General features: G+C 48.9%; 8 protein-coding genes across 8 annotated transcripts; 4 read left to right on the top strand and 4 right to left on the bottom strand.

The window, feature by feature from the left end:
• Positions 1 to 1,102: 1,102 nt before the first annotated feature.
• On the bottom strand, positions 1,103 to 1,990 carry K441DRAFT_694297 (uncharacterized protein; the record flags this gene model as incomplete). Its single annotated transcript, XM_067652714.1, has 2 exons — positions 1,242 to 1,990; positions 1,103 to 1,165 (listed from the first exon to the last, which is right to left on the bottom strand). The coding sequence occupies exons 1-2, from the start codon at positions 1,713 to 1,715 to the stop codon at positions 1,103 to 1,105; spliced, it is 537 nt and encodes a 178-aa protein (XP_067507262.1). The 5' UTR covers positions 1,716 to 1,990.
• Positions 1,991 to 7,544: 5,554 nt separating this feature from the next.
• K441DRAFT_370498 (uncharacterized protein) lies at positions 7,545 to 9,125 on the top strand. Its single transcript, XM_067641442.1, has 2 exons — positions 7,545 to 7,700; positions 7,751 to 9,125. Exon 2 carries the CDS (start codon positions 7,789 to 7,791, stop codon positions 8,941 to 8,943), a length of 1,155 nt encoding a protein of 384 aa, XP_067507261.1. The 5' UTR covers positions 7,545 to 7,700; positions 7,751 to 7,788; the 3' UTR covers positions 8,944 to 9,125.
• A 703-nt stretch (positions 9,126 to 9,828) lies between these two features.
• Positions 9,829 to 11,615, top strand: K441DRAFT_655680 (SURF4-domain-containing protein). The gene is made up of 5 exons (XM_067647900.1): positions 9,829 to 10,233; positions 10,336 to 10,448; positions 10,509 to 11,002; positions 11,073 to 11,137; positions 11,193 to 11,615. Exons 1-5 carry the CDS (start codon positions 10,067 to 10,069, stop codon positions 11,263 to 11,265), a joined length of 912 nt encoding a protein of 303 aa, XP_067507260.1. The 5' UTR covers positions 9,829 to 10,066; the 3' UTR covers positions 11,266 to 11,615.
• A 119-nt stretch (positions 11,616 to 11,734) lies between these two features.
• Positions 11,735 to 13,623, top strand: K441DRAFT_547552 (nucleoside hydrolase; the record flags this gene model as incomplete). Its single annotated transcript, XM_067642918.1, has 7 exons — positions 11,735 to 11,773; positions 11,827 to 11,930; positions 12,007 to 12,119; positions 12,179 to 12,235; positions 12,283 to 12,317; positions 12,373 to 13,006; positions 13,145 to 13,623. The coding sequence occupies 7 exons, from the start codon at positions 11,735 to 11,737 to the stop codon at positions 13,621 to 13,623; spliced, it is 1,461 nt and encodes a 486-aa protein (XP_067507259.1).
• An 882-nt stretch (positions 13,624 to 14,505) lies between these two features.
• K441DRAFT_655678 (aldehyde dehydrogenase, allergen Cla h 10) lies at positions 14,506 to 16,671 on the bottom strand. Its single transcript, XM_067647899.1, has 5 exons — positions 16,324 to 16,671; positions 15,851 to 16,250; positions 15,215 to 15,804; positions 14,935 to 15,153; positions 14,506 to 14,857 (listed from the first exon to the last, which is right to left on the bottom strand). Exons 1-5 carry the CDS (start codon positions 16,389 to 16,391, stop codon positions 14,635 to 14,637), a joined length of 1,500 nt encoding a protein of 499 aa, XP_067507258.1. The 5' UTR covers positions 16,392 to 16,671; the 3' UTR covers positions 14,506 to 14,634.
• A 600-nt stretch (positions 16,672 to 17,271) lies between these two features.
• K441DRAFT_630985 (uncharacterized protein) lies at positions 17,272 to 19,872 on the bottom strand. The gene is made up of 5 exons (XM_067646293.1): positions 19,315 to 19,872; positions 19,226 to 19,255; positions 17,923 to 18,158; positions 17,591 to 17,873; positions 17,272 to 17,534 (listed from the first exon to the last, which is right to left on the bottom strand). The coding sequence occupies exons 1-5, from the start codon at positions 19,546 to 19,548 to the stop codon at positions 17,532 to 17,534; spliced, it is 786 nt and encodes a 261-aa protein (XP_067507257.1). The 5' UTR covers positions 19,549 to 19,872; the 3' UTR covers positions 17,272 to 17,531.
• Positions 19,873 to 20,081: 209 nt separating this feature from the next.
• K441DRAFT_694291 (vacuolar protein sorting-associated protein 11) lies at positions 20,082 to 23,533 on the top strand. Its single transcript, XM_067652713.1, has 8 exons — positions 20,082 to 20,142; positions 20,190 to 20,261; positions 20,312 to 20,611; positions 20,663 to 21,301; positions 21,350 to 21,583; positions 21,637 to 21,972; positions 22,019 to 22,555; positions 22,607 to 23,533. Exons 1-8 carry the CDS (start codon positions 20,128 to 20,130, stop codon positions 23,393 to 23,395), a joined length of 2,922 nt encoding a protein of 973 aa, XP_067507256.1. The 5' UTR covers positions 20,082 to 20,127; the 3' UTR covers positions 23,396 to 23,533.
• A 333-nt stretch (positions 23,534 to 23,866) lies between these two features.
• On the bottom strand, positions 23,867 to 25,849 carry K441DRAFT_605811 (uncharacterized protein). The gene is made up of 7 exons (XM_067645383.1): positions 25,325 to 25,849; positions 25,229 to 25,269; positions 25,031 to 25,176; positions 24,800 to 24,976; positions 24,505 to 24,720; positions 24,274 to 24,444; positions 23,867 to 24,211 (listed from the first exon to the last, which is right to left on the bottom strand). Exons 1-7 carry the CDS (start codon positions 25,466 to 25,468, stop codon positions 24,084 to 24,086), a joined length of 1,023 nt encoding a protein of 340 aa, XP_067507255.1. The 5' UTR covers positions 25,469 to 25,849; the 3' UTR covers positions 23,867 to 24,083.
• Between the last annotated feature and the right edge of the window lie 118 nt (positions 25,850 to 25,967).

Genomic DNA, 25,967 nt, shown 5'->3' with positions numbered 1-25,967 from the left:
TTAATTGCTATAGAAAGGGAACCTTTAGCAGTAAAAGAAGGCTATATCTAGGCCTTAGAAGACAGTCTTATACTAATTTACGAGCCTTTAGATATCTACTAGATGGATAACGCTCTAATCTATACATCGAAACTTATGAAGGAGTAGTTAAAAAGGCATAGCGTTTAGACCTTAGATTTCCCTCCCTACTTACCTAATTTAAACCTAATTAAGCACCTTTAGCTAGTACTAAAAGGAAGATCCTTAAGCTTTATCTAGAGCTTAAATAGATAGGATAAAGTATAGAGGATCTAGAGCGTTTAATTGAGGCATATAAGGAGGCGTGGATGGCCCTGAATTAAGGCCTTATGCGGCGCTTAATCGATAGTATAGAGCGAAGGCTGAAGGCAGTAAGAAAAGCGAATGGCTGGTGGACAAAGTATTAACTATAGTTAAATAACTTACATACTGATTTGGCTGTATTTGATTGCTGCGGCGTTGTGCGATTATTCAAAGTTGTGTCGATTTTGGTGAGAATTCGCGTGTCGGGAAACTAATGTCTTGGCACTGTAGGTACAGTTGGTAGCAAACCAAGCGAAATTGGATGTGTAGTGAGTTAGAAACCTGCAGAAGGGGGGGTGGAAGCTGGTCGTGCACATAGCTGTATCGTAAAGCCAGCGACGTCGCCGGCCAACAGCGTGGGAAGAGGTCCTCGTGTCGACCTGGTGCCGATCACTACTATATTAGAATTAGATCAGGGGTGCCTGTGACTCACTCACCGTGTATATATAACCTTATTTTCTTCACGAGTTCTGACACCTCGCATATATGGGGAGATAGGAAAGGATACGAGCGGGGCAGATACACAAGGCGGTGGGCAGGAAGACGGGCAGGAAGGTGAGGTTGATGAGGACGATGTAGTCAAATACACGATCCTTGACGACTAATTTGAACCTCAACACTATGCCAAAGCTCACAATAGTAGCCACAATATACAATCTATTTAGATTATCCGGTATAACCAGTTATATATCCTGTTAAGAGGCTTGGTCCTATTTTTGGATTGGATATAAAGCCATTTTTGTATCCAATCCAGTCCATTGACATCACTGCCACCCCCTTCTCACACAGCCGCAACCGGACGCACAACCTCAACCCTCTTCGCTACCGGCTCGTCGTCAGGACCCTACAAGCCGTCAGCCCCACCCTTCCGGGCATCGGAACACGAAGCATCAAACACCAAATAAAAAGGAACCACCCACCTCCCTAGCCCTCCTCTTCCCCACCCCCTGCGCTTCTTGCGCCCCCTGCACCTCCTGCACCGCCACCCTCGCCCTCACGCCCATAACCCCCAGCCCGGTGCCTAACACATTCCGCTCCCCGACCACGGCGACGCTACAGTTGAGCTGCAGGTTCAGATTCGCGCGGGCGCGGCCCGGCTGCTGGCGCAGGAGGGTCAGGAAGAGGGCTGAGAAGCGTGGGACGTCGAGGGGGGCCACGGAGATTAGGTTGTGGGAGCCGCGGATCTGGGTGCTGGCGTTTAGGTGGAGGGTTGTTGTTGGTGGGGGATCCTTGTCGGTGTCGAGGTTGGCGTCGTTGGCGTCGTGGTCGGCGGCGGGGTTGGTGTCGTTGATGTCGTTGGCGGCGGTGTCGTTAGCATCGAGGGAGTAGGCGGGGGGTGGGGATGTGATTGTGGGTGTGGTTGTGGTTTTGGTGGTGGTGTGGAGAGGGTCCATTGTTGGATTGGGAGATTGCTGGAGGTGTTCTTGGATGCTTGAGGTTTAGGGAGAAGGGGACGCTGGCTGGAGATATGTTCGCTTGGAGAGTTGAGCTTGGATTGGAGACTGGTTTGATTGGAGATAATTATGTGGGTAGATATGTTGATGTAGTGGTTTAAATGCAGTTGGATATGGAGAGGCAGATGCTGATAGATAATGGAAGGCTAGGGATTATCGTAGACTGAGGATCGCGAAGTGTATGTAAATGATGAGAAGAATGATAGAAAGAGAATTGAACAGGCTCTTATGATTAGGGAGAGCAATAGTAGACATTTCGGATATTTGGAAAGCAAGAAGTGTACTGGAAGTCCTACCAGACCTCTACCATTGGACCATTATTGGTCTATTGTTGGTCTGCTATTATGCGGCTATTGTGACGGCTCAGTGCAGCATTCCTTCGGTGACATGGCAGCTCAATAATGGTAGTATGGAGGGGATTCACAGCCTGAGATGGATAACAATAGCAGTGGATTGCGGGTATTGGAGCAATTAGCACGCCTTTCCCATTATTGTCCTCAATAGACCCACTAGGCGAGCCAGGGGCAGGACGGGAGTTGTGATTGGCTGAAGGAAGTTGTTGTCACTAGCACAATAGAAAAACCAAACTTTGTGAATGGGTGATGCAAATGAAGGACAATGTCAAATCTGAATCGAGGGATGTTTTATCTCTAGAACTCTTCTTCGATCATTCTATATTCTGTTCAACTCCTGCTTCACAAGGCGTCTTGTGTTATCTTCATCGTGATCGCACTGTCGTACCACCAGCGTTTTGTTCAGCAAAATTCCCATCTCTGCCTGTCTTAGATAACCTGTCTTAGGACCTGCCCCTTCACGTGCAGTAGAGAGGAGCTTTCAGAGAAAATATTGCCCAGGTGGTTCCACTGACTTTTGGCATCTTCGACTAGCGGTCTGAATAAGAGTGTCGTGGTCTTCTACTGAACGGCTACTAATGCAAAGCGCTTGAGCGCTTCTGCATAAGATACATATCTCTGCATTCCGCCACCGGTCGTACAAATGAACTGCTGGAAAAACTCACCAAGCATCCAAAGGGAATAGCAAGAAAATTTCCTTACAGCTATTTATCTCTGCCACAGCAACCCTTGATCGGCTTACAGCAGTCACCAAAAGGCACGCCTAAATCTCCAAGTGAACATAGCTTCAAGCTATCATAAAACTAACCCCCATCATTTCTCTACCTCGTTCGGTCCAGCTCAACATATACACGCTCAATCTAGTCAAGTCATTCATATATCCACACACAACTCCCTGTTTTCAAATCCGACTATGTGTCCACCGGAGTGCGGTATCTTATCTCAACCCACAACCATCTGAACCTCCAAGCCATGCTTGCACTTTCAAGCCTGGCATTTTGGTGGTCTAGTTGACTAATAAAGAGATTGTAACCTTTGCACACGATCTCCCGGGGCTCTATCATCCTGGGCTGGACGTCAAGCCATCACAATAGTCGAGCAATCTCCTCCACAGTTAGCGGCTTGACAATGCTGGGTAATCTCGGCACCAAAAAAACTCCAGCCCTCCAAAGCCTAAAGATGTATCAGCAAATGGCAAAGCGGGTTCTGCGGAACATTCTTCATTGAAGCAAAAAAAAGTGGTAAAATCCCCGTACAACCCAGCGCAGATGAAAAAGCTGTTGCTAAAGGACCTTCATCCCAACTCAGTAAGACAATTGAAACGACAACAAGGGTAACAATTTCCTTGTCATGGAGGACCTTTTCACAGGAATTGGTCTCTTGCCTAAACCTAGTAACCTTAGATTCTTTCGTCGCATGATCAGATCTAGGAATGAACACCTCATATGCCCGCGAGCACCGCAAGCTAAGACAACCACATACAGCATCGAGCCTTCCATCGGGTTAAACCCTCTTCGTTAGCAACTGGCTCCTAAGGATCAGCCAGAAAGATATAAGCGAATAAGCGGAAACCTAATCATGACATGTTATGTCGGGAAAACTGGAGGAGCCTGGCTGCTGACAGGGCCTAAAAAGTATCCAAAATAGCGTGTTTAAGCTATTGGAGTCACAACATCAATCAATATGGATATGAGGACCATCCCACGTTCTTAGCGAGAGCTTTCCAAGCTAATGTAGAGCAGCTCCTTGTATTGGTGAAGGTAGACGGAAGCAAGTTGTGCTAATGTAAATCACCACGATGTTACAGTATTATCGAGCGTTGGTGAGGGTGAAGATTCTCACTAACAGCCCCAAGAGCGTACCGCCAACATTGGTTAGCGGTGAATCTGTTTAATATAATAGTTCTTAATAAATCCAGACTCAAATATTCTGTGTCAGTCGTGCCAAGTTGGCCCTGGGCTGTGAGCGATTCGCGCTATATTGAAAGCATGTATAGGTACTGCTTGGTCGCAGCACAGAAAGCTATAAGTTCCTAGGATTGCTCTGCTATTGCCTTCTCTTGCCGAGGGCTCTTATACTCTATGCGAGCTGAAGGTTAAGTTATTAGTCATAGTAAGACATAAGACTATGCATGTCGAGCATTGTGACCGTAAAGCTGGTGATTCTAACTTCAACGAACTGTTTTGTTCAAAAGATACTCGGTGAGGTATTTGATGTCTCTTTGCGTTAATAGGTCCTGCTAGTCATGTCTAAGAAAATATGCAGTCTCTGGTAAAGAAGAGTATTGTCGACTGAACCGGTAGTTTTTAATACGTGTCATGGTTAATATCGTTGAGGGGCACACAGATATTCCCATCGAAAGTATTGTTTGACACTGTTCCATCACAAGTAAGGCAGAGCATAGTCCGGGCGACTCCTGGCTTGAATGTTTCCTTTCCTACGCCCTCGATGAGAGTGGCAGTCAGCTTTGAAGTGAGCTGGACATTGGCAACGAAACCGGAAGATAGACGGTAGTCGTCGCAACGTAATATCTGGATCTCTTGAGATTGGCCACACCTGCCCCCTTGTGGATACTCTCGACGCCCTGAGGTGTAATCAAGCTGGTTTACTCCCAGATTGTGGCCATGCCGCGTAATCAACGTCAGACGATCGACTTCAGGCGCAGGATGTGGCGTGAGAAAATTGCGGTGGGATTGGTTGTTCTACTAAGATGAAGCAGAGGCTGGAAAGCCAAATCTCCTAGGAAAGTTGCCATCATTCTGACTTCTGTTTCCGATAAGTGCACATGCACCCTTCCTATAAGCAGAAGTTTTAGATCGTATCTCTGCTTCGGTTTTTTAGGATAGAAACCTGGTTTCATCTGCTCCAAGTGGCCCCGATTTTATCAACATGACGAAAGAGGTCGGCGAAACAACCGATTGAGCCAGATGACGATACCAAGGCGTGTAATTCTCTGAAGTGCTAGCACAAAGACAATTGTCTCGTCTCTGTATTCGGGTGTACTTATAGAAAATTTGCATCCAGAAGGTCCAAATATTGTATTAGCCAATAATGCTTGCAATATGAGCTGTGAGCGGTCAATTTTCATATTCGCTCGTATGATTATTGTCAACTTGAGAGTTTAGTGCTGGGATAGTATGCGAAATAGCAAAGAAAAGAAATAGTATCAGATTTTGCTGTTGTGCTGCTTGTATGGTAGTTCTAGTAATGGAGTGAAATGCGTGATGTCTTATTATTACTGAAAATATCATTCGAGGGGAAAGTGCTTGTGGAGGATTCGTGACGTCCTCGTTGGACAATGCCTACGCAACGCACCGTGCTTCAACGGCATTTCCTCCGAACGGCATTGGCCAATAATAGCGTTCTTGAGGCGACTTGAAACGGTTGCTGAAGTCTTTCGACTCTGGTGCCGCTTATGCGCGATGCGCAGCTGAGGTGAGACACCTCACTTGCTGTCTCATATAGGTATGAGTAGGATCTCAGTCAGATATTGCTGTTGAAGGATGCGGAACTAGACGGTTATCCGGCATGCTGAGCGTACGACCGAAGACTTGCAGGCAGGCTTCTTGAACGCAAGTCGAAGCGATCAGAAAAGCTATACAATCTTCAAAACAAGAGGTTACTCTAACGACGCTAGCAATCTTAAAAGTGGAATAAGCAAAGCCACTAGAAAATAGTATTGGGAGATGCTATCACTGGTTAAACGTAGATCTGATATGATTCGTCATCACCCCTGAGAGAACATTGCTGGCGGGACGCACAACGAACAGCCACCCTATTTGCTTTGCTGGATGGATACGTAAGTTTTGGGCTTTTTTTAGCTAGTGGCTGGACGCCTTCGGCGCATTTCTGAGTCTGCCTTGACCAAGCCAGCTCAGCGCAGACCTGCGTCAAGCCATCATTGACGTTCGTAACCGACATTTGATGGACTCGCGAATGCTTTTGAAGTCAGTACGCTTTTGGACAATTTTTACATCTGATAATTAGCAGTCTCTCAGAAGGCTATTTAGTGATCCAAGATATGGCACTGGGTTGAAGCTTCTTCACGTCAGGTGGAAAAAACTATGCAATGCTATACGGCATCTGTCTATGAATCGCGATGGAATAAATTGTAAATTGCACGTAAAGACACTGGAAGCGTTCGAAAGTGGCAGCAAAGCCTCTTTTGCTTGCGGACCGGGACAAATTTTGCGGTATTTCAATGAACCAAAGAACCCAAGAAGGCTGTTAATTCCAAGGTAATAGCAAGTGCTAGTAATGGTGTTGGCACAGCATTGGCAGTCTTTTGCTAACTTGGCGGTGACGGCCTTTTAAAAACGGGGAATGTCGGCTGGAGCGAAGACGTCCACCAAGCCTGTTTTGAAGTGAAAGCGATATTACGAGCAACCCCTGGAGGAGGCAGCAAATGAAGGGATTTGGCAACCCACCCGGTAGCAGGGGCAATACAAACCGTACCAGAGGGGGTCAACCTCGATCTCTTGCGATGGCGGTAATGGCCGCGGCGATGGTCGCAATAGTGGCCATGGACAGCGACTATCTCGCGGGCAAAAGATTGTGATTGATTGCCGGTAATTCCTTTGACAAATTGCGGGGGAACATGGATTTACATGGATTCACGGTAAACTCGGCCAGAGTGGCTGCATGGGGTGCAACGTCAATTTATGCGGCTGCCCTTTTCAAGCTCGCATCGTGCGATATGCAGCGAAATGCAGAGGAATGCGGCAGATGCAGCAGATGCAGGTCCGCGAGGCCCGATGCTTGCCCTCGCCTGGCGGTTCGGTGAAAGGTGGCCAGAAGCCCCACTGTGCCTAGGGAGTCGCGACACTCTGCCCTTCATTTGCCCACGTTGCACAGGCTGCGAATAGTGGAAATAAACGCCCCTTCCTGCATTTCAAGGCCGCGAGCTTCTCGACGCCTTCGCTGCGTGTGATGATCTGGGGACCCGTTCAGCCCAGGCAGGGTTCGCGCTAAAGGCTATTCCGCTTCCAGGCCAGACTTGCAGCGTGCAGCTCCATCGCCGTCACTCCCCTTGGCGCTCCTCTCCATCTTTCCTACACCTATTCGTTACTCCGCCTCGCTCCACGCCCTCCTATCCCTCCTATCCATCCAGCGTCGTTGTGCTTTACTGAGCACCCTCCAAACAACCCTCGCGTTTCATTTCGTGGCCGCGCTGCCGGTATCTTGCGCAGTCGTCTTGGGGAGGTCGAGCCCCCGAGCAACATAGATCCCTAGTGATCTGTTAACTCTACTTGCCCTCTCAACAAATCGCGACTCACCATTCTCTCCCCTCCACAGTCCATTAACAGTCTTTTCACTACCTCAGCCGCACCCACTCTATTCTCCGCTGAGAAACTTTCCTTCTCACCCATCCGACTTCAGCCGCGCTCAACTCTCCTTGCGTCAACCTCCCGACATCCTCCGTCCAGCTGCAACTGAACGGGCTCATTCCTCACTTCACGACTTCCCTCTCCGCACCCGCTCCTTTCCTTTCAAGACACCCTAATATACTCCAAATCGAGTGATCCTTGACCTCAATCAAAGCACCTCCTTCCACTTTCCCTTTGGACACCAGGTACAACACCAATGCACTTGACAAACACGGATGCTCGCTAACACCAACAGTTTCAAAGCTTAATTCAATCCTACTCTTGAACCTCAACATGGAGCCATGGCAATCCTGGATAATTGTGCTTGGCTTGAGCGGAAGTGCCTACTATTACTATAGCAGAAATACTGGCAAAGGCAGGCACCGCAGTAGACCTTTACAAAAGGTCAATGACAACACGACACGCACCAACCGCCGGCAGGAAGACGATCTGTTCAGACACATTGACGGAGAAGGAACACCTAAAGGGGCTGGTAACGCCACTAAAGGTGGTCGGCAGCGAAAAGGGAACAAAAAACAGTCCAAGGAGTCTGTAGACAAGACTGAGGCTTACCAGTCAGCGACCTCCTCCACAACAGGTGCCGATGCAGACGATGATCTGTCTCCGGCCATGTCACCGGTTCTTGGTGCAACTGTCAACAAGACCCCTAGCGGAGTAGACGTTTCCGACATGCTCGAACCTCGAGGAGCAGCACCATCGGTCCTTCGACTGACAGAGCCTAGCCAGCCAGTGCGTCAAAAGCAGCAACAAGCACCACGCCCTGATACTCCCCAGGAGACGAAGAAGCAGCGTCAAAACAAGAAGAAGGCCGAGGAGAGAAAATTGCAACGAGAACAGGAGGAAAAAGAGCGCCAAGTCCTCCTCGAGAATCAACGTCGCACCGCCAGAGAAGCTCGCGGCGAGCCTGCGAAGAACGGCCTCCGGCCTGCCAAAGCCCCTACATCCAGCGCGTGGAACCTTCCTCACCACGCTTCCAACACTGCCGTGACTAGCGCTCCTATCACTCCAGCTAACGATGGTGCCTTGCTGGACACCTTCGACCAGGATGGTATCTCGACCACTAGCTCGAGCGAAAATGCCACAAACGGCACATCCGCCACTACCGAGAGCATGAACAATAGCATGAACTGGGTTAATATGCCCTCTGAGGAGGAGCAGATGCGTATGGCTATGGAAGATTCTGGGTGGAGCACAGTCCCGAAGGGTAGGAAAGCGAAGAAAGTCCAGGCTAATAGTGCAGCCGGAGACGTTGCTGGCACTGATGGTAGCGATGCCGGACCTCACCAGCGTGAAGTTCCTGCGAAGAAGGCCGTTGCTCCTGCACCTTCCGCCGTTACTCCACCTAGTGTCGGTTACGGCACTTCCAACGAGGCTGCGGCCTTTCTCACTGGGCGTCATCCAATGGACTCGGATTGGCCAGTCGTATGAAGCAGTATTGGACTGCGATTGATATTTTTGAGGTATACCCCGAGAGGTAGCTAGGCTACTCGACCGAGAAGTGGGTGTTTCAAGCTGGACGTACAGATGTTGTGGCAGTGTAATGGGTATTCCATCTTTTTATTTGGCGCGGTATTCCCCATCACCCACCAGACGGTCATCTTTACAAGCATAACATCTGGTTATTGACCTTTGGGTGACATGTTCTCTTAGTTCATATTTCATTTGATTACCGGATAATTGGCGAAAAGGTCGTGAACTGTACAACAGCATTCCAAGGACTTCAGCGGGTGTATCATCTGCATCCAGGCTAAACAACGGCCGAGCACAAAAGTATGGGTGTGTTCGTATTGCATGGATTGCATAGGATATTCAACGGCGACTGGGGATGAGCATTTTGTTTTCTACGAGTGCGGCGTGTTCATCGCGTTGATAGCTGGCCAGCTATCTATCCTTTTCTTCTGTTTCTCTTCTACAATTCGTGCTTTACTATGGACCGCGGTCTTATGGGCCTTGGAATGTTGTATATTTACTCGAATTTAACGTTACCTAGACTCCCGTATCTCATGGAAGTGTGATGTGGTTAACTATCAATTGGATGAGAGTGAAGTTAAATTCACAGACAGCCTTTCAGAACATGTATTTATATACCAAGATTCATCTCCATGTAGAGTACTAGAATATTTGCTCTCAAAGTTGTTATAACTGTCACACTGCTTGGGGATTGCTCGGGATCTAATCCGATAAACTGAGCGGCCATTCATTCGGTGTGAACGACGGGTGTGAGTACAGCCACAGTGGCTCAGAATAAGACTTGGCACTAAAATTCCCAAAATAAACCTCTCACGTCTTTTTTACAGCTTTCTTGGGAGTCATCTCAGCCACCAGATCAGCACGATTTGTGAGATTGCACGTTAAAGTGTACGTGGAGGTTGACTGTTCCAGGATCTCTTCCTTTCTCTCCGAGAACGCCTAAACACGTCCCGAGCTTCCATAAGAGAGGACACCTTGCCTTGGCCACTCAACAACCAACAGCCGCACACAACGAATTCCGCCCCGGCCCCTTTGACTTGCTCTTCTTGCTCTTCGCCGTCCATTTCTCTTATTCTGCACCATGGNTCAGATAAGAGGTACGGCCGGGTATCACCTCGGCAACCAGAGTCCGTTTGGAAATCCTGGGAGAAGCGATGCTACAGATGACCCGAGTCCACTGGATGCGATTCGGGAACAGACAAGCAAGATCGAGGACTGGTTAGATACATTATCAGATCCTATCAAACCGTGAGTGCGCTCTCTCTGGGGTATTCGACATTTCCTCTGTGGACGCGGAGAAAGAGGCTAGCTTTCACTCTGGATGGGAGGCTAACCGCACATTGTCAATAGATATCTTCCAGCAATTGGACGTTTCTTGATCGTGGTCACATTTTTAGAAGATGCGCTACGGATTATTACCCAGTGGAGTGACCAACTCATCTACCTACACGACTATCGACATAGTATGCTCTCCCTATCCTCTGATGTCCAAGTGCTGCTGCTAACAGAGCTATTTACCACAGTTCCTACAGGGCTGACGCACCTTTTCCTAATTATAAACGTCATTGCCATGACCGCCTGCTCTTTCATGATTATCGTCCGAAAGAACTCTGATTACGGCGTCGGCGGGTTAATAGGTGTGGTTATCCTACAAGGGATTGGCTATGGACTAGTGTTTGATTTAAACTTCTTCCTACGTAATCTTTCGGTTATGGGAGGGCTGTTGATGGTACTCTCGGATTCCTGGGTGCGCAAGAGGTTCGTACCCGCTGGACTACCTCAGATCGACGAGAAGGACCGCAAGATGTACTTCCAGCTTGCCGGAAGAATTCTTCTAATCTTCTTGTTTGTTGGATTTGTCTTCAGAGGTGATTGGAACTTCTGGAGGATACTGGTTAGCATATTGGGATTCGGTGCTTGTGTCATGGTTGTAGTTGGATTCAAGGCCAAGTGGAGCGCGATTATGCTGGTGGTTATCCTCAGCATCTTCAACGTGCTTGTTAACAACTTCTGGACGGTATGTTTCACGGCACTTTTTTGTTGTCTAGAGGTGTTATATGGCTCGAGGAAGCTAACGTGTCTTATAGCTTCATCCTCACCACCCGCACAAGGATTTTGCCAAATACGACTTCTTCCAGATCTTGTCTATTGTGTAAGCCGCAAGGAATTACCAAATTCAACAAAGAACAATTACTGATTTGCTGCAGCGGTGGTCTTCTCCTGTTGGTCAATATGGGCCCTGGCCAATTCAGCGTCGACGAGAAAAAGAAAGTCTACTAAGCAGCCACATGCTCAAGAATTTGCAAGTTCCTTGACACCATATAGGGAATCCAGTTCAGTTAAGGTGTATTTCATTTAGTATGGGAGCGCAGTTGGGGGAAGAAGGCATCAAAAGTGAGGGCAAGGAGTCTGGATGGCCGTGTGTAGATCATCAAGGGCGTTGTTACCAAACCATGATTGGAATTTCGAGTCCAATCGTTGTGCTGTGGAAATGCAATCATACCTAACGTTTGAGAGCGCTTGCAGACAAATTTACGAAGGTGGATGGATAGTCTTGCCAGCTTTTTAATTGGGCGCTAGGCCTTACGTCATCAGAAATCTATTAACACCATTGGTGAATCGCAAAGCTTACAAAGTTCAAATTTTCCCTGCTTCCTTCGCTCTTGATATATTTGACGACAAGCATTTGTACATTTGTACATTTGTACATTTGGACCACTTCCTGCTACATTCTTTCGACACTCTCGAAATGGCTCCGCGGAACCGGATCATCATTGACACTGACCCGGTGAGACTCGAAACCTCAGCTGTTGAGTATGCGTGTCGACTAACATATCGTAGGGCGTCGATGATGTCCTGGCGATGCTGCTTGCATTCTCTGCAAAACCTGAAGAATTAGAAGTCCTGCTATTATCCGTCACATTTGGCAATATAGATGTGCAAAGGTCTGCTTATCGTTCTCTGGTTCATTCTCTCAATGTCAAGCTCTCTGTTCTCATGCTAAAGTCCGTGCTTCTTCAGCTGTCTTCGCAACATCATCACGTTATTTCATTTTATTGAGAAGGAGCGGCAATGGCGAAAAAGCAACGGACGGCCGGAGGGGTTCGAGACTTTGAATGCTTGCAAGCCTATCGGTGAGTTCACAAGGTATACGTGTTGATGTAAATGATGGAGCTAATGGGACTCTTTCCAGTGGCCGTTGGCGCTGAAGAACCGCTCGCAGATCAAATAATGATGGCAGACTATTTCCGTGGGTCTGCCTAGCCCCATGCTTAACTACTGTCCTGACTGTGTTAGACGGAGTTGATGGTCTCGGGGGCATTCATTCAAGCGTATTACCACCGTCTCTCCTATATCAAACTCAAAACAAGAGTTGATCCCGTTAAGCACCCCCATCTCTCTCCAGCGGACACATGGAAGTCGCTTTTCGACTCCGCGCTCTCATCTTCCGACCCCGAAGAAGCGGCCGCCGCCCGCGAAGTGCAGCATTCGCACACGCTCTTTACGCCTTCGAAACGCCCCGCACATGAAGAGATGCTCCGCCTCCTCCGCGAGAACGAAATCGACACCATCACCATCGTCGCCATCGGCCCGTTAACCAACCTCGCAACAGCCGCCGCGACAGACCCAGAGGCCTTCCTCCGTGCCAAGGAGGTCGTTGTCATGGGCGGCGCGATAGACGCACCAGGAAACGTACCACCCCTTCCTCTTCCTCACCCTTCTCCCACCTCCCATGCCCCTACCCCTCCCCCTTTCAACCTCATCAAGCAGCCCGCTACCCCTCTACGGGCCGCGCTGAACCACCGCAACCAGATGACGCCCGGCGCTGAGTTCAACACGTATGCAGACAGCGTGGCCGCTGCGCGCGTCTTCGCCCTCACGTCGCCGAACCCGGCCTCCACGATGCCGCCAGTCGCACCCGCACCGCCGGGGAAGCAGAGCGCAGACCCGCCGCCGCCATTCCTGTCGCCGTATCCAGAGAAGCTGTCGCGGCAGCTGAAATTGACGCTGTGTCCCCTCGGTACGACTCTTCCTCCCCTTTCCTCTCCCTCCACCCCATACCTCCCACAACCCCTCCCTCTCTCATATAATCCTCACTCTTCACTCTTCGTTCCTTGCTCTTTGCCCTTTGCTCTCGCTGACTTAGACACTCCATCAGACATCACAACCCCGCACGAACTAACCCGCGGCCAATTCACCGCCTACACCGCATCCCTCCTCTCGCCCCTTAGTAGCAGCAGCAGCAGCCCGCCATCCCCCCTCGCCGAATGGAGCATAGCATTCCTCAGCTCGACCTTCCGCAAAATCGAGTCGCTGACCCCGAACCAGACGGGCGACGCCGTCGGCCTGAGCCTGCACGACCCGCTGTGCATATGGTACGTGATGGCGCCGCACATGGGCGGGTGGCGCGCCGAGGTGTGCGACGTGCGCGTCGAGACGAGCGGGCAGTGGACGCGCGGGTGCTGCGTTGTGGATCGGCGGAGTAGGAATAGGCGCGAGGATGCGTGGGAGGTCGGTGAGGATGCAGGGAATTGGTTGAGTGAGCGCTTGGGGAATCGGGTGCGGGTTTGTGTGGGGAGTCCCGGGTTCGATGTCTTTGGGGGGTGGTTGCTTGAGAGGGTATATGGGGAGAAGTGAGGGATGGGTACGGGTGCGGGGGTGGGGATGGGTGGAGGGAGGGGAGGGGGGGAGAGGGGCTAAGGAGCCTAGGTTGGGCTGGTAGGTGGGGAGGGGAAGGAAATAGGGTCGGTAAGTTGTGGGTTGGACTGCTTGGATGGATGAGGATGTCACAAACCTGGCCTTGTGCCACTCTAAATTCATAAGTCTGCTTCTTCTCTCCAAGCTTGCTTCTCGTAGGTCTTCCCTTACTACATCTCCAACTAGGTGTCTGGATGTCTGGCCCCTTCCGGAAATCGCAAGGCTCTGTCAGCACCATCAAACACTCCAAGCCACCGTCTTTACATCCCACTCTCGTCTCGAGATCCGGACCCATTTTATCAACAGATAAAAGAGTCAACTAGTCCCTCCCTGCCTTGGCTACTTCATAATACAGCATATGAGTACTAACAACAGCCTCACTCTCAGACTGGCAAGGATACTTTTCACTTCCGAAGTCGACCAGTACCAAGGCATGGAAACCGGGCCTAGAAGGTTATTACCCAGTTATCAAGGCGATCCATATTACGGCGTGCTCGTATCATATCTCATCGGTTATCTCAGAAGTGAAAAGTGCTCTAGGCTTCCGACTTTTGTGAAACAAATACTATTCTTCGTTGAAGCGAAAGGCGAGAGGTGGTTAATAGGACAAGGGAGGAAATACCGCTAACAGATCAAACTCACAAGCTTTGATCACATCGAAGGCGATTTCTTCAAAGACAGCAACACCAGCTTTTCAATTCAATGGGACTTCTTTGCCAAAGCATATATACAGTGATAAATCAAAGTCACGTAACGACTTCGCATAAGCTACCTACCCCTAGCCTTCATTTCCATCCCTCCGCGGATCCGAGGAGTACCGCATTGAAGCCCGCTCACCCCAAACATCAACCCAATCCGTTTCATTCCGTTTCAGATTCGTTTCATAACCAGCCCACCATCGTGTCAGCCTAACTCGCTCCTCCAACAAATTTATTGCGCGTTTTCCCAAGTCTAACCGAACAGCGCGTCGCCAAGACGGATAGACACGGTCTTGGTCTGGACGTAGTTCTCGAGCGCGGCCTCGCCGAGCTCGCGGCCGATACCCGACTCCTTGTAGCCGCCGAAGGGTAGCTGGTGGTGCAGGGTGTTGTATGTGTTGACCCAGACGGTGCCGGCGCGGAGGGCGTTGGAGACTTCAATAGCTGTGTTGAGATTGCTTGTGTGCACGGCGGCGCTGCGGAGATAAGTTAGTGAGTCATTCGTATCTAAGCATTAAGAGAATTAGGGAGTAGGGAGTAGGACGGCACTTACGCAAGACCGTAGGTGGTGCTGTTGCCGACTTTGATGGCGTCTTCCTTGGTCTTGAACTTGGAAATAGAGCAGACGGGGCCAAAGATCTCTTCTTGCATGATCTTCATGTCCTCGGTGACGTTACTGAAAATGGTAGGCTCGATGAAGTAGCCCTTCTCGCCCTTGCGCTTGCCGCCAATCTCAACGGTAGCACCGGCCTGCTTGCCGTGCTCGATGTAGCTAATTATGGCGTTAGTTTATATAAAAAATAAGACCTTTGTATGGAATTGGAGTTACTCACCTCATGATACGGTCGAACTGGAGTTGCGAGACCTGAGGACCTTGGAAAGTGGAGGCGTCGAATGGATCACCAACGACGTTCTTAGTCGTACGCTCCTTAAACCTCTGAATGAACTTGTCGTAAATCTCCTCCTGTACATAGACACGCGATCCTGCGCAGCAGCACTGGCCGTGGTTGAAGAAGATACCGAAGTTGACCCAGGAGATGGCATTGTCGATATCGGCATCCGCAAACACAATGTTAGGGCTCTTACCACCAAGCTCAAGCGTGACCTTCTTCAGGTTGGAGCCAGCAGCGGCCTTCATGATTTGGCGGCCGACAATAGTGGATCCGGTGAAAGCAACCTTGTCAACGTCCATGTGGGAGGAGATGGCGGCACCAGCGATCTTACCGTAACCAGAGAGGACGTTGATGACGCCTGGCGGGAAACCAGCCTCCTTGACGAGCTTGGCTGCGACGAGGGCAGAGAGAGGGGTCTGTTCAGCGGTCTTGAGAACGACAACATTGCCAGTAGCGATAGCGGGGCCAATCTTCCATGCCCACATAAGGAGTGGGAAGTTCCATGGAATGATCTGACCGCACACTCCGATCTACTATCGTAAGCGGCGTTCAATTGGGTCAGTTCAGTTAACATACCGGCTCTTTCTTTGTGTAGTTGAAGGTGTCGTTGGTTGTCTCGATGACCTTGCCCTCGATCTTGTCGGCCCAGCCGGCATAATACCTCAGACAGCCAGCGCACATGCCGACATCACCCTTAGCCATGGCAAGGGCCTTGCCATTGTCTAATGACTCGACTGCAGCGAGGGTATCAAGGTTCTTCTCGAATAGGTCGGCAAGCTTGTACAGGAGCTTGCCTCGGGCCTCAGGTGATTCTTTCCTCCAAGGGCCTTCGAAGGCTTTCCGTGCAGCTGCTACTGCAATATCAACGTCCTTTTCCGTGGCCTCGTGGACCGATGTGATGACGGTCTCGTCTGTTGGGTTGATAACTTCGAAAGTCTTGCCATCTACGCCCTTGACGAACTCATTGTTGATGAAGCTGAAGGATGGTGTCAAGAACAAGCGGCAAATTAAATCAATGGCAGGGTTGAGTGGGAGATCATATTACTTACAGGCCCGTTGGCTGCTCATACTCGCCGGTATGAGGCGTCTTCAGCGTGACAGAAAGTCCTAGAGTCATGGTTGTGGTATTGCAGGATAGAAGAGGGTTTGAGGTTGTGGAGGATGGGTTTGAGGGATATCCGGTGTTTTGACGTGGAGGAGGCGCGGTGGAACTTAAAGTAGTACTGTGATCACGGCAAGGAGGAGATCCATCATCTGCTCCACTTTTCGATGGCCCAAAGTAGTGGTTGCGATGCAATCCATGCCGGCTTCGGTCTCCCAGGACAGTTGGAGAGCTGGGAGCTGGTGAGGGGCTGTTGCTCTACCCCGCTGCTAACTTATCGTCCAACCGTTGAAAGCCGCCCCCCACGTCAGACCCATCTCCTTTAGGAAATACACTGAGCGGGAAACTCAAATAGCCCAAATACTGATTCGCCTCGTATGAGCTCTTACGCTCAGTCAGTACTAATCACTACACCGACTTTGCCCGTAGCTGGGAACGTGTAGTTTTGCCGGTGCATAAGCTTCAATGCACCCCTTTTTTTGTGTTCGCATTGGCCTCTACCATCGGGTCCCTTTTGAGCGAAGTTTACAGGCACATCCGGTGGGACCTGCCGTGTAGGCGCACTGCATGATTGCAAAAGAGTCCAGAGTGGCGCCTTCGCCCGCATGAGATGCGCCCTGTGGCTGGCCCTCAGATCGTGGCGGCCTTCTCCGCACAAAGGGAGTTCAAGCTCGCCACTCCCCACGGAACACTAGTTCTTAGTCTGTCGCGGCTTCCGAACTTCACCGTGGAGATCAATGGGCGCGCTCACCCGAGCCTCCTAAAATAACAATTGAAGCTGTGAGATGCTCCAACATGCATCAACCAAGCGTGCAGTAGTCACTTTCTCAATTTAGATTGCCGACGCCACTTGCTAACCGTGTTTGGCGCCCGTGAGACTCACTCAAAGCATTTTGGAACAGTGAAAGCCATCAGTGATGTGAGAGTGAACTCCATAGATATTGCCTAGTAAAGCTCAATGTCTTGTCATTAGTCCGCGGCTAATGAGTTTCCCGCTTACAATTTGTTGTTGTACAAACTAAGTAGAAACAGCCCAACCAGTTAAAGTTTTAAAAAGATAATGAAACCCGACCCCTGCCCATTGGAACCCGTTGAAAACCCGTTTCAGCTCGAACTGTGACTAAGCTAGCACCTGTATTAAAGACCACAAACCAATCACTGTGCTGGTTAGCGACCTATTCCAGATACGTCTCTCGGGCATAAGGGGAACTTACCATAATCTCATCCTCCATGCCAGTATCTCCTCCGCTGGGAACGGCTTGGACTGCACCTCCATTGGTCACCATGGCATCGCCTTCACCACCTGCATTGCCAGCTCCGGTATCGAAGTAGTCCTGCATCTCTGCATCGAGTTCCTCCGCCGTCTTTGGCTTACCACGGCCGGCGTTGCGACCACGGGCCGCACGTCCACCACGCCCCCGAGTAGACGCCTTACTAGCTGTGGCCTTCGTAGCCGTGGCTGGCTTAGGTTGCGCTTTGGCTGCTGGTTTCGGTTGTCTTCAAGTAGTCAGCATTGTCATTTCGGGCCGAGTCCAAGGGAACTTACGAGACACGGTCGCTCAAGCTCTTAGCCGGGACTGGAGGAGGGGCGTCTTTCGCACTCAGAATCACTTCGATTTTCATCGGGCGACGGTCAACCTTAACTCCATCGAGAGCCTTGGCAGCTTCAGCTGCGCTACCCGGTTTGGCGAAGATGATAGTGGAGACACCACGACTCTGACCATTCGGGCCGTACGTGAGAAGGACCTTCTTAACTGGGCCAATAGTTTTGCTGAAATATTCCTAAGGAAGAAGCAGGATTATTAGTCCATAGTCTTCCGAAAAGTTGTATGTCTTTGAATGAGCAAAGTCCGAAAGTCCGAAAAGCAAAGTACACGACGCTCCAAAAGTCACTATTATCGAGGATGTGCGATATCGATACAATGATAGATCAGGTTGTGCATCAGTAGAGCATTAGTTCAGCGAGCCAGCAGCGAATGTTAGTATATCGGATTAGCACAATCGAACGCCGGAAACTCCAAGTTATACATCCAGGGTGGTTAATCCAGGAGTATTAGGCCAGATCCATGGGTGACATGCAGAAAAATTAATGCCAGTGATCAATCGTAAACGTGTCGATGTTAGTGGTCTAAACAAATGTTCTAATGCAGGTTGAAAGGTCGTGAATGAACATAGCGTACGTGAACAGTCGGGTTGGACTTATTTCCTTGGCCAGGCATAACATAATCAAGCTGTATAGAACTTGGAAACGCGAGCTCCCAGGAATGCGAGATTGTCGCGGGTTGTTCTCATTGTTGATGCATGGAACAGGAGATTCCCAAACCAAAACCGACCAGATCCAAGATTGGAATAGTTGGTAGTGTCAAGACTCAGTCTATAGACGAGTTTGACAAAATGCGGGCCGTACTTGATTGGATCCCGGATATTTTGCTGTTCTGCTATTTCACTGCTGTGCTCGCTGATACAAATGCTACCACAGAAGTGGGACTGTAACCTCTCGGAATCATATCGACATAAATATTCCAGAGGGGTGTTTTTGCTCGCCAACACTTGAAGCTGTCTGCACCTTGTCCATGCCGATCTGCTTGCCAGACAGTCGAGTATAATGGACAGGTTTCTTGCAAGACATCGGCATAATCTCAATCTCGCAACACTCTGCATCAAGCTTATGGCAAGCGAGCAAGAGAAGTGGAGAGAGGCCAACTTCGTGAGGCACACCAACTATACAGAAAGCGCGTACACCGCACAAGGACTCGGTAGTACTAGGCTCGAAAACTTCGCGGACACCGAGCGTCTAAGAGGAATGGCGATAGGAGGTCAAGGCTCAGCGGCCTTCGCGCTTAACATACCTTGATCTGTGTCTCATCGACATCCGCCGGCTGTGACGTGTTAGCTGCGTGGTCGAAGTCATGTCGCACAAAGTTAAATGGATGCTCACCAAATTGCTGACGATGATCTTGCTTTCTCCAGATCCAGAAGATGGGCCGGTCGGAATGTTGGCTTTGCCAGCGATCTTCGCGGGCTTCGTGACCTTCTTCACACCACCAACAGGAGGTGTTGCAACTGTGGAAGGCTTTGCGCCACCTGTTGAACGACGGTTACGTCGAGGACGAGCGGATGAGCGACGGTCCTTGAGAATCTCATCGAGAGACTGATCCAATTTGCCAGCCATGTCGATTATTGTTGATGAAATATATCTGTCGGTAGTTCGCTGGCTGAGAGGAAAGGATGTCAGATTTGCGACAGGAAGGCGAATCTTCAAAGCCGCTGGCAGATATGAGGAATCCGTCAACGGCGAGGAAGCAGAGTGAGATTTACGTGTATGAGTGAGGTGCTTCTCGGGCGATGAAGATGTTTCTTCGAGGAGCGACCGATGGGTTGTTGTAATAAGCGCGTTGAGCTGTACCCTGGTTGTAGGAGGCTGTGCACTCAAAGGGCTTTGTTTCGAAATGGCAGATCACTCGTTACTGTGAGGCAGAGTGATAAAGAACAGTAGCAAGACGGCCTGTTCGCTGTCTTGGAAGTTTGAAATGAAGGGGAGCGACGCGCAGTGAGAGCGTGGAGAAAGTTGTTTGTCGAAGGAGGAACGTAACCTGGAAGGAATTTAGGAGGGACAATAGCAGTGAAATGCCAAGCCACGTGACTCAGACAGCTATTCGTCGGCCCTTCCTCGGATTTAAGTTTGCCGCATTAAGCTGCGTAAATGTCGCCTGGTGATGCTGAAGAACATGAACATGGCTAGCTGACTGTGATGGCATTGAATTCGGTACGCATATTTTAGTGTAGCAAAGGTTCGCAGCTAATAGCATGCAGTGGAAAGTGTTCAAATTTTTTGATGTCTCTCAAGTCAAGCTTCCTGACGACGAGAGCGCCTCTCTCTCTGAAGTATTACCTCCGCTCACGGTTTCATTACCTAGGTCTAACATATATACTAGCAAGGCAACATCACCTCCGCAGCTTCAGGGTCAGAGAGTGTCTTCTTTGGCAGCGCAGATGGTACCGTCAAAATCCTCTCACAATCATTCAAAGTTGTTCGGTCCTTCAAGGCGCATGATGTCGGAGCTATCACACACATGAAGCAAGTGCAGGGCACTTCATTACTTGTCACCATAGCAGAAGATCTATCCAGTGAACCAATCTTGAAAGTCTGGGCACTTGACAAGCTTGAGAAGAAAACTGGGATACCTCGATGCCAAAGCACGCTCACAATACATAATGGGCGAAAACAATTCCCAGTGAGCACCGTGGCAGAGCCTTTCACATAAAACGAATTGCTAATGGTTCAGATTTCGGCCTTTGCAGCCCTAGATGATCTCTCCCAGCTTGCTGTTGGGTTTGCAAACGGCGCAGTCACTGTAGTTCGAGGTGATTTAATACATGATCGAGGCGCAAGACAGCGGACGGTATTTGAATCCGAGGAACCTATAACTGGCATTGAATTTAGAGAGGGGAATATCACAACGCTATATATCGCAACTACCGGTCGAATTGCCACACTCGTAATATCTGGAAGAGGCCAAGGACAGCCAGCACGATCGTTGGATGAAACAGGCTGTGGTGTGGAATGTATGACAGTTGACAAGGCTACCCGTGATGTTATTGTCGCAAGGGATGATGCTATATATACCTATGGTCTTCATGGGAGAGGGCCATTTTATGCTTATGAGGGCCAGAAAAAGATGATCACAATTTTCAAGGACTATGTTGCTGTTGTCTCACCTCCAAAGACAAACACAATTACTAGGTCAGGCCCATTGAGAGCCTTCGGCGGCGGTAGCCATGCAGATGACATCTTCAACACGTCCAGTTTTACGCTTCTCAACATCGATTTGAAATTCATAGCACACCAAGAAGCCTTATCATCCCAAGTGAAGGCTCTGGTGTCCGAATGGGGTGATTTATTTATCCTTACCACGGATGGAAAAGTAAGCAAACCATCCTTCGAATTCTCCGTGCTCTAACTTATCCACCAGATTTTCCGATACCATGAGAAAGCCTTTCCGCAGAAGCTCGATCTTCTGTATCAGCGTAACCTATACCTTCTCGCAATCAACCTTGCTCAGAAGGCTGGACTTGGTGCCGCGCAACAAAATATCATCCTTCGGAAGTATGGTGATTATCTGTACCAAAAACAAGACTACGACACTGCGATGCAACAATACCTTAAAGCCATTGATAACACGGAACCTTCTCAAGTGATTCGAAAGGTATTTCCAATTCCAACGACCCAAATTGCCTGTAGTCTCATGAAATCAACTAGTTCCTTGATACGCAAAGAATACATAACCTTATTGAGTATCTCGAAGAGCTCCACGATCACCACAAAGCAACATCAGATCATACCACTCTGCTTCTAAATTGTTATGCCAAGCTGAAAGATGTGGATAAGCTTGAGCAATTCATCAAATCACCGGGGGACCTTAAATTCGACCTGGATACGGCCATTTCCATGTGTCGCCAAGGTGGTTACTACGACCAAGCTGCTTATCTTGCGAGGAAACACAATGAACATGAATTAGTTGTTGATATCCTGATTGAAGACTCTAAACGATATGCTGAGGCATTAGCATACATCTGGCGGTTGGAACCAGAAAACGTGAGCTAACAGACTATTTGCGCAAAGGGAAACTAACTTTTGAAAGGCCTACCACAACCTTATGAAGTATGCGACCGTATTGCTAGAGCATCGTCCAAGAGATACAACACAAATCTTCATAGATTATTATACCGGCAGATTCCGCCCCAAAAAGGACGCAATTGTTGTACCTAATGCTCCAACGTCTCAAGGGATGGGCATAGCCTCAAGTGCTGTTCAGAATCTTGCTGCTCTCTTGCCTCTTCCATACATGAACACTAATGTTATCCAATCACCTGCTTCGGCTGGAGAGCAGAAGCCTACACTCAGCCAGGCTCAGATTATTGAAACGAATATTGATGAACCACCCCCAGAATACAAAGTTCCGAAGCCGCGAACGGCCTTTTCTGCTTTCGTTGATCACGCAGCAGAGTTCGTGATATTCTTGGAGGCATGTATTAAAGCGGATGAGTTAAATGAAGATGACAAAGGCGATCTTTACACAACTTTATTTGAGATGTACCTCCATACGGCAAATTCGAAGAAAGATAGCGAACGGGAGGAGTGGGAAACAAAAGCCAAAAATCTTGTAGAAGGCAAAGACGTGAGATTAAGTGCTTCTAACAGCCCCTCACACACGACTAATTCTTGCTAGATTCCTATTGATACATCCAATGTTCTACTTCTGTCCCATTTGTCCAATTTCCGCGATGGCACTATCTTAGTTCGCGAACAGCAAGGTCTACGTTTCGACATCTTCCGCTCATATACATCAGCCAAGGATACCGTCGGTGCCATCAAAGCGTTGCGCAAATACGGCCCTGAAGATCCTCAACTCTATCCTGCTGCCCTTGCTTACTTCACCTCCAGCCCTACCATCCTCGAAGAAGCCGGCGACGAACTAAATGCCGTTCTTGAAAAAATCGACCAAGATGGTCTCATGGCGCCGCTGCAGGTTATCCAGACACTTAGCGTCAATGGTGTTGCAACTATGGGTATGATAAAAGACTATCTCAGCAGAACAATCGAGCGTGAGCGACAGGAAATATCAAATAACCGACACATGATCGAAACATTCCGTAATGACACGGTCACTAAACAAGTCGAGCTCGCCGCCATCGACTCCAAACCCGTCGTCTTCCAAGCAACTCGCTGCGCGTCATGTGGCTCGCCTCTTGAACTACCCACTGTGCACTTCCTATGTAAACATTCGTTTCATCAGTATCCCTGTTTAAATATTTCATCTGACGAAGAGTTGGAGGATGCTGAGTGTCCACTGTGCACACCACAGAATGCAACGATCAAGGCCATTAAAAAGGCACAGGAGGAAAGTGCAGAGCGGCATGATTTGTTCCTGGATGCGCTCGGAAGGAGTCGAGATAAGTTTGGCACAGTGAGTGAGTGGTTTGGGAGAGGAGTTATGGGAGTTGGCTCTGTAGAGTAGAGGTTCGGCGGACGGACATCAAGTGCTAGTGATCATGGTATTTCTGTATTTCTAAGTGAGCAGTTTTTCATACTGTACCAAATATATACCGCGGACAATATTGAGATCATATTGTCATTCAAGGGTTGCAGTTATCACCATGCCTAAAAACTTTTGAGCGCTGTAATATCCTGTGCATGCCAATGCAGCTGAGAAATGGGCGCGATCTAACTACGCCCGATGCAAGTCGAAGTCTTCTATCACAAATATGTGTTTTGAAATTATCAAAATGCCAAAAGAATGGTTCAATTTATAACTTGAGAACGCGCTCGGGACATTTGGCACCAAGCATCCACACTCCTTCAGCCCAACTATATCGTCCAAAATTAGGACAGAATGTGCTCTAGCATCCAGCCGCAATACATACGAATCTTGGGCAAACTCGGGTACGGGGCAAGTTCAAATGTCGCTATATGTCTCCGAAGGTTTGGAGCTCGTTGTAATATATTTATAGTGTCCAGTGGACGTGGCTCGGATCTGCTGGGCTATGTCTGTACCTCCTCCCTGACTCGCACCATCCAAACTTTCCACAACAGCCCATAAATCAACGGTGTATTCAGAGCTGCATGTGAAACCCTTGAGTAGAAATACAAGAGTAGCCACACGAAATAGAAACAAAATACCGCCAAGATGCTAGATAGAATCGACATTAACAGCGAGCACCACCGGTGAATGTGGAACTACTATTACTCTTACACCTAGAGAATCGCTCCCGCCAGACGCTCAAGGAGGACTCATTAAAGCCATAGATCAGGGCGTCGGCAAAACCCTGAATAACTATACAAGCCTGTTACACAAACCGTCAACATCGAAGAAGGCCCTCGGATTCGGAAGCGAACATGCCTTATCAACAGTAGCAATCCCGAACGAGGCTGGTTTGCCGGTGACCGACTGGTATATGCGGACGGCAGTCGGAATGGTCCATATAAGCATGTACATGAGAGGGTATGCCATCATCTGGTATGCCAACTTCTTCAACACTGGACTCGGTTTCCGCATTTGTGTTACACCTCTCGTACCAGCACCCCTCTCATTATCTTTAGAACCCAGACCAGAACCCAGACCCATACTCCCGTTCGGACAGCCTATGCATCTTGTCGAGGACACAGATTCGGCCTCAGGTTCTGGCGTTCCGGCGGCCTCCTGGTCGAAGCTCGTGAAACGTGTATGGGCTTTATAAATGAGAGAGTATAGACGCAGGTAAAGTGCAAGGATAACGAGAATAATTATCCAGCGTGGAATAAAGTTGACTAATAGGCGCGTTCGATCACTTGTGAACCAGCACCCTACGAGAAATATAAGTATTCAGAATGGAATGGCCATTGGAGCAGGCTTTGTTATGTTAGAGGAATCGAAGACACTTACAAGCCCCGATGTTGCCGTATCCGGCTATGCCAAGGCCTAAGGCTGCCCACAAAGTCGAGAACCCCCACGGGAGACACCAAAGGACGATGCGGTGTTCTTGAATCCAAGAGGACTGGTGCTTGTAGTTTGCCAATATCAAGAATGTGCAAATAGCAATCATCAACACCCAATAGTCCGCTACGCAACTAATTAGACATGCATGGATAATGATCATCTGTCACTTCCACATACTCTGGACAACGAAAAGCTGCGTCATGAATCCATTAAAACTACAGAATGGCTTCTGCGGCTTTTCTGAGAGTAAATAGCCAGAAAGATTGACCGCCGTGGAGGACATGAAATTAATAGCCATCCATAAGTCGCTGATGGCAAGACCTCTTATAAAGATCAGCCATGGAGAACCCCCGGAGACACGCTAGCCAAACTTACAGGATAAGTTGGTGTCGAAATGTTCTCACCGATCTAAACAGCTTTAAATTAAAGTCAGATGAGGGTACAAGTCGATTGTAGTAGGACCTAACGTACCAGAAAACTTAATATGATCCATCCCGCCCCGATCACAGACAATAACGATACTACAAGAATAACAGCATTGAGAGTACGAATCTCCCTAATCGACACTGGTGCAGACAGCACTTCCTTTAGCAAAACACCCATAATGAAAAGCATAATCGAAAATGAGGAAGGAAACTGATTATCATTACTTGAATCCTAAGTATACTGTGTGAAAAGCTTTCATGTTATATTTAAAACAACATCTTATCATTTGCCCCCCATTCAAAGACCCACGATGAAGAATTGATATTTCAAACTCCTCGGGATTTCATGAATGCTCAGGCGGGAATTTTGCAGGAACAACATCTCTTGGCTGGACCATGCTTATCTCTCCTGCGTGTGGAAAAAGCAAAGAAAGTTGATCCCTGGAGAATATCATATTGAAGCAAGGATCCCTCAAACGCGTGGAGGTATCCTCAATTGCTACTGCATTGTTTTTTATACTGTACCCTATGGTGATTGTTCTGAATGGCTCGAGTCGCACTTGGAGCTGATCTGATTTAACTCTTCTTTGTAGAAAGCGGAATTACTCAAGATACGCACCTTCCGTACATAACGCCACAGCCGATATACGATATTTGCGGGCAGTCTAAAACAGCTTGGCGACAGTAGT

This window comes from Cenococcum geophilum, assembly GCF_001692895.1.
Source record: "Cenococcum geophilum 1.58 unplaced genomic scaffold K441scaffold_9, whole genome shotgun sequence".
NCBI lineage: Eukaryota > Fungi > Ascomycota > Dothideomycetes > Gloniales > Gloniaceae > Cenococcum > Cenococcum geophilum.
Note: the sequence above shows the minus strand (reverse complement) of the source record. Positions and strands in the feature narration are given on the sequence as shown.

What these genes read in the sequence shown, in the direction of transcription:
- K441DRAFT_370498 (XM_067641442.1), top strand. Translation starts at nt 7,789, where the DNA reads ATGGAGCCATGGCAATCCTGGATAATTGTGCTTGGCTTGAGCGGAAGT.
- K441DRAFT_655678 (XM_067647899.1), bottom strand. Translation starts at nt 16,391, where the DNA reads ATGACTCTAGGACTTTCTGTCACGCTGAAGACGCCTCATACCGGCGAG. An exon ending in ACTACACAAAGAAAGAGCCG is followed by an intron (nt 15,805 to 15,850) that starts GTATGTTAACTG and finishes TTACGATAGTAG; the next exon opens with ATCGGAGTGTGCGGTCAGAT. An exon ending in CAGTTCGACCGTATCATGAG is followed by an intron (nt 15,154 to 15,214) that starts GTGAGTAACTCC and finishes CGCCATAATTAG; the next exon opens with CTACATCGAGCACGGCAAGC.
- K441DRAFT_630985 (XM_067646293.1), bottom strand. Translation starts at nt 19,548, where the DNA reads ATGGCTGGCAAATTGGATCAGTCTCTCGATGAGATTCTCAAGGACCGT. An exon ending in AGATCATCGTCAGCAATTTG is followed by an intron (nt 19,256 to 19,314) that starts GTGAGCATCCAT and finishes AACACGTCACAG; the next exon opens with CCGGCGGATGTCGATGAGAC. An exon ending in TCGATGAGACACAGATCAAG is followed by an intron (nt 18,159 to 19,225) that starts GTATGTTAAGCG and finishes CTTCTTCCTTAG; the next exon opens with GAATATTTCAGCAAAACTAT.
- K441DRAFT_694291 (XM_067652713.1), top strand. An exon ending in ATGGGCGAAAACAATTCCCA is followed by an intron (nt 20,612 to 20,662) that starts GTGAGCACCGTG and finishes CTAATGGTTCAG; the next exon opens with ATTTCGGCCTTTGCAGCCCT. An exon ending in GGCGGTTGGAACCAGAAAAC is followed by an intron (nt 21,973 to 22,018) that starts GTGAGCTAACAG and finishes AACTTTTGAAAG; the next exon opens with GCCTACCACAACCTTATGAA.
- K441DRAFT_605811 (XM_067645383.1), bottom strand. Translation starts at nt 25,468, where the DNA reads ATGCTTTTCATTATGGGTGTTTTGCTAAAGGAAGTGCTGTCTGCACCA. An exon ending in GGATCATATTAAGTTTTCTG is followed by an intron (nt 25,270 to 25,324) that starts GTACGTTAGGTC and finishes TTTAATTTAAAG; the next exon opens with CTGTTTAGATCGGTGAGAAC. An exon ending in TGCTACTGTTGATAAGGCAT is followed by an intron (nt 24,212 to 24,273) that starts GTTCGCTTCCGA and finishes AGGCTTGTATAG; the next exon opens with TTATTCAGGGTTTTGCCGAC.